The sequence below is a fragment of the Erigeron canadensis genome, chromosome 2 (assembly GCF_010389155.1).
Source record: "Erigeron canadensis isolate Cc75 chromosome 2, C_canadensis_v1, whole genome shotgun sequence".
NCBI lineage: Eukaryota > Viridiplantae > Streptophyta > Magnoliopsida > Asterales > Asteraceae > Erigeron > Erigeron canadensis.
In genome coordinates, this window is record NC_057762.1 from 18,843,743 (window position 1) to 18,848,537 (window position 4,795).

The 4,795-nt window shown below is 34.6% G+C and overlaps 1 protein-coding gene across 6 annotated transcripts; it reads right to left on the bottom strand.

Moving 5' to 3' along the window:
- Window positions 1-357: 357 nt before the first annotated feature.
- Window positions 358-4,479, bottom strand: LOC122588671 (AP2-like ethylene-responsive transcription factor ANT). 6 transcript variants are annotated; one of them, XM_043760838.1, is made up of 9 exons: window positions 3,930-4,479; window positions 2,991-3,471; window positions 2,623-2,705; window positions 2,498-2,506; window positions 2,191-2,279; window positions 2,044-2,111; window positions 1,898-1,939; window positions 1,711-1,787; window positions 358-1,047 (listed from the first exon to the last, which is right to left on the bottom strand). In XM_043760838.1, the coding sequence occupies exons 1-9, from the start codon at window positions 4,198-4,200 to the stop codon at window positions 566-568; spliced, it is 1,602 nt and encodes a 533-aa protein (XP_043616773.1). In that variant the 5' UTR covers window positions 4,201-4,479; the 3' UTR covers window positions 358-565. The 6 variants fall into 6 exon arrangements, with proteins under 6 accessions (XP_043616773.1, XP_043616770.1, XP_043616772.1 ...); XM_043760835.1 differs by having other exon boundaries at window positions 1,898-1,948; XM_043760837.1 differs by having other exon boundaries at window positions 2,044-2,117.
- Window positions 4,480-4,795: the final 316 nt, after the last annotated feature.

Below are 4,795 nucleotides of genomic sequence, written 5' to 3' on the forward strand. Positions count from 1 at the left end.
CTACCATCTCACCGCCGCAACGCACAGATACTTACTCTCGTTATAAAAAAATAACCTATGAGAAGATTGTTGGTCAAGTCCTATTGAAATGATTTGTGTGTTGTGTTTACAATTATTTATTAGAAAAAGCTATATAAATTGATTATATTTCAGATAACAATGCTAATATTCAAAAACGTATACACAAAACTTGTATTGAATAATTGAAATGAGATCTTAGGAGATAAGTAACCAAAAGAAAAAAAAGTTGAGGATTTATTAAATCTTAATTTCAATTATATGAATTCGATCTGTGAATTGGTATATCACAACCACAATCATTTATCAAGAATCTAGTCATTATCACTCTTTTAAAGGTAATCAAAAACTTCATTTTAGGCCAAAAGTTAACATAATAGGTTGAGTTACATAGAAAAAAGTTGCCTCATTGTGTTCACAGGCAAATAAGTGAATTACCATTACTTACTACAAAAAATTTAAAGCAAATAGGCTTGACTAACCAACCTAATTACTTACTACAACTTCATGAAATGATGAATTGAATTCTTGATGCAAATACTTCTTTTTAGGCATCAGTCCATGCAGCAAAGACTGGGAAGTGTCCTGGAGAGACCCATGAACTCATATTCTCAGTAATGGTAGCTGCCATGGTTGCACTTATTTTGTCTTGGCTATCTTTTCTTGAGCAGCTCAAGCTCGTAATCAGAGAAGAGGGGTTCGAGTGCTGCATACCAATCTTCTCACAAACCAAGTCGTTATTAACCCGTTGATGTTGGTTTTCAGGGTTGTTTAAGTTCTGATCAGTTGTTTCCAAAGTCGAGGCACAAGCATTTTGTTGATGATCTATGCTTGGTAGCAGAGCAGGTTGTTCAATGTTTGTGGCAGTGTTGGTTTTATTCCGCCTGGCTAGTTCTCCGGCGAGTAGAGTAGTGCTAGCAATGATTCTTTCAACATCATAGCGAGAGACGTCAAAGTTTGTGACAGCATTCACACCGCGAAATTTAATTGCTGCCACATCATAAGCCTCGGCTGCGTCCTCCTGAGTGCCTAAAGTTCTAGTTTGTATTAGGGGCAGAGTTATATTACAGTGTGTTAAATCCAAAATTACTGATTATACTGAACATTTATGTCTTCCAACACACTCCTAAGTGGTTTATTAAATAGCTTGTTAATACAGCTAATGCTATTTCTTAAAGCAAAAAAAACGGCATACTATCCTATTCTTACTTTTTAATTATATAACCAGGACTTCCGCTTATGCTTTTTGAATTTATAGATAAGAGTAGTTTGGAATGACCAGGACCAAACAGAACACTAAACCTTAATCACTAAAGAAGCATTTTGGAATATGCAACCTGAAACAGAACTATATTTCTTATTCGCTGTCGCGATAAGGAATCACAAACACACCCTCATTGAGAAGAAATGTTTATTACTCCTCCGCCCCATCAAATGTGTCAACTTTAAGGTTTTCAAAGTCAATTTTTTGCACTTTGACCTTAAATATCTTTTTTTGTGTTATATAATACTCGATGAAAATTATACCGATCTAAACATATGTAAAACAATTAATCCATATAATTTTCATCAAGTAGTATATGATACAAACAAAGATATTCAAGGTAAAAGTTGTAAAATTTGACTTTGAAAATTTTAAAGTGGACACATTTAGTGGGACGTAGAAATTAGCATTTAGTTTAAAGAACTTACTGAAGGTACCAAGGTAAAGATCCTTGTTTCCAGATACACGGCCAATTCGAGCTTGCCATCTTCCATGCTGATGATGCCTGTTCCTTTCATTAATCTCGTGAATACTTCATACAGACCGAACCCACAAAAAAAATACTGTAATACACTTTAAATGTACTCCAAAGATCTAAAAACAACATTATCAAACCTTGTAACACCTCGATAAATTGAAGCACCTCTGGAGAATCCACTGCTCTTCCTAGAACGTTATCATCATTATTCCCAAATGATTTCATAAAGAAAAATCATAGGAAGAACAAATTCAATCCTAGAATGAAAACTTTCATATCTTACCTTCTCAAGTGGGCAACAAATTCTTGACGACTCATGGGCTTCATCAACTCGAGCTCATCGTGGTAATTCTGAAGCTAAAAAAACAGCTATTTCTCAAATAATGTTTATATGGCATAGTATCAAGATATTTCGAAATTACATTCTTACTGGGAAGTTGATATGAGTCGAGCATCCCCAGTACTTAAGTGCAGCTAAGTCGTAAGCTCGAGCTGCTTTCTCTTCCATATCATAACCTCCTGAAGTTAAATCCTTGTTTTTAATATACAACTTAGGGTAAACTCAAATTAATGTTAATTGACTTGCATAACATTAAGGTAACAAGTAGAAATTATTAACTTGTAGAAATTTAACTACCAGATCTAAATCCCCGGACATTAACGTTTAATTATTAACTTGTAGAAATTTAACTACTATAAGAAATAGTATCTCCCTATATTTGAACTTAAATACTTACCAAGATACACTGAGAGTGGAGCAAATATTCCACATGACAAACAAGAAAAACAGAGATAATAACATTAGTGGACAAATAGAGGTACTATTTAAAAAGAAAGATATGAAAATAAATTTGACAGTAACCTTGTCTTCCTTTTCTGGTTTGTCCTTCTTTTTTGCAACTATTATCCCATAAATGAGCCTCATATCTTCCAGTCCACCTATGTCTAAAATTAACAGAATCATCAGTACTTTCTTAACATTTTTTTTATATATTACTAGCTATTTTTATATATTCACATCTTTAGAAATAAAGAAAAAGCATTGGTACATCTTCTACAAATTAACTTGCCTACTTTCTACTTAAAACCTCCTATATATACTCTTTTGCTATATATTTACTTCTTCAAAGCAAATACATAAACATAGATAAATATATAATCTACTCTTTTTAAGTAAACAACAAAAATTCTAGAATGTGATAATGAAAAGAAAAGCAATTAATGAAATACCTGGTGACACCTCTAAACTGAGAAGTTCTTTGACCAAAAGTGTCAAGTGATTTTCTATGAACAGGCAACTTTGAAGCAACTCTATTAAACTGTCTCTTTTTTGTTGCTACAGTCAAACACTGCTCTGTTCTTCCACTTACGCAACTTGACTGAGAATCAGGGCTCATAGACAAGCTTAGTGACTGTACATCACTAAATCCACCGCCATTGGTGCTTATTTGGTGATGGCTTTCATCTGAAGTTTCTGTTGGATAATGTGGTAGTGTAGAAACAACCCATGAGTTTTGTTTGGAGATTGTTGTTTCTTCTTCTTGAATTTGATACATATTACCAGATTGACATTGGATTCCTTCGGAGTACGACCATTTAGGTTCAGGATACAAGCTGTCTAGACTCAAATTTCTTTCATGGCTACCATAGTCATCATGAGTAACACCTAAAAAGTCTTCAAGTTTTGGTGAAGTAGAACTTGGCATCATCCCTTCCAGATTACATGTCAAAAAAAAAAAAAAAGTTAAAAATCATATTTCTTTTTTTCATTTATGTCAAAAATCCAAAGTATTCGCTGTTCGAAACTAGACATTTAAGAAATGGATTTTCAATATATGACACAAAAGACTTACAATAAAAGTACAATATTTGTATAAAATTTTAAAGTTTATTTTATAACCCAGTAAAAAGTTATGGGGATAGTATCTGTGCTTGCCGCACCCAAATTCAAGTTAGGTGCTGCCACTCTCACATACCGAGGCTCATACATTTATTAAACTTCTGAAGGCAAATGAACACTCTTTTCTTCTTATATGATCTATCACTTACATTATGGATCATTAATACCTCAAAAGGTATATGATAGAACCGCATATAAAATGAAAAGTCTATTAGGATTTTTGGCCTAACAGCCTTAGAAAATACTACTCCATTACCAGCTGAACAAACCTTGTGAATGTGAAGAAGAAAAAGCCTCCAAGATGCAAAGAGAGCCATCAGATTTGAGAGGCATAACAGTCAATGGGGAGAAAAAAGAGCTATCATTTTCTGTAACACCATAAAAAGAGTAGGGAGAAAGATAAAAGTTGTTACTGTTGGGAGTTATTGTTGTTGAAGAAATAGAAGTCTCCATTTTTAGTGGAGGTGAGAGTGAAACTCCTAGCCAGTTGTTGCTTATATTTGCATTACCACTACTAATACTATCACTCTTTGACTTCATTATCTCTATCTATTTTTCTCACTTCTTTCTCTTTCTATATATAGATGATATTTATTGGGGTGTATGTCTATGCTAGTGTGAATGTGCCTTTCAAAAAGAAAAAGAAAAAAATGCTAGTGTGTATGTGAGATTGTGAGTGGAGAGAAAAGAAGTGGTCGCTTGGAACAAAACACAGAGAATGATATGCAGAATGAGAGCAAGAAATGTTGGATGGCACCCCTGCATCCCATGGGGATCTGTGAGCATAAATAAAAAAGACTATGCACACACAAGAACAGACGTATACTATGTTTTTTTTTTTTAACGGCGAATATGGGGTGCTACTTCACAGATGTACTCGAAATCGAGCACAGCTATTTCCAAATGGGACCCCAGTAGAGGCGAAACCCCCCCCCCCCCCCCCCCCCACCAAATAAAAAAACACCACCTCAGTGCCATTAATTCCAGATGAAACCCACCGCCCAAAACTCCACTGTGACAAAAACCCTCCGGAGTCAGGTTCGAACCCAGGACCTTTGAGAAACTTGGGCCTCCCCTTCATTCTCCAATACCGCCAGGCTAGAAAGACCAAAAGTCCTATCCTTTTCTTATATAT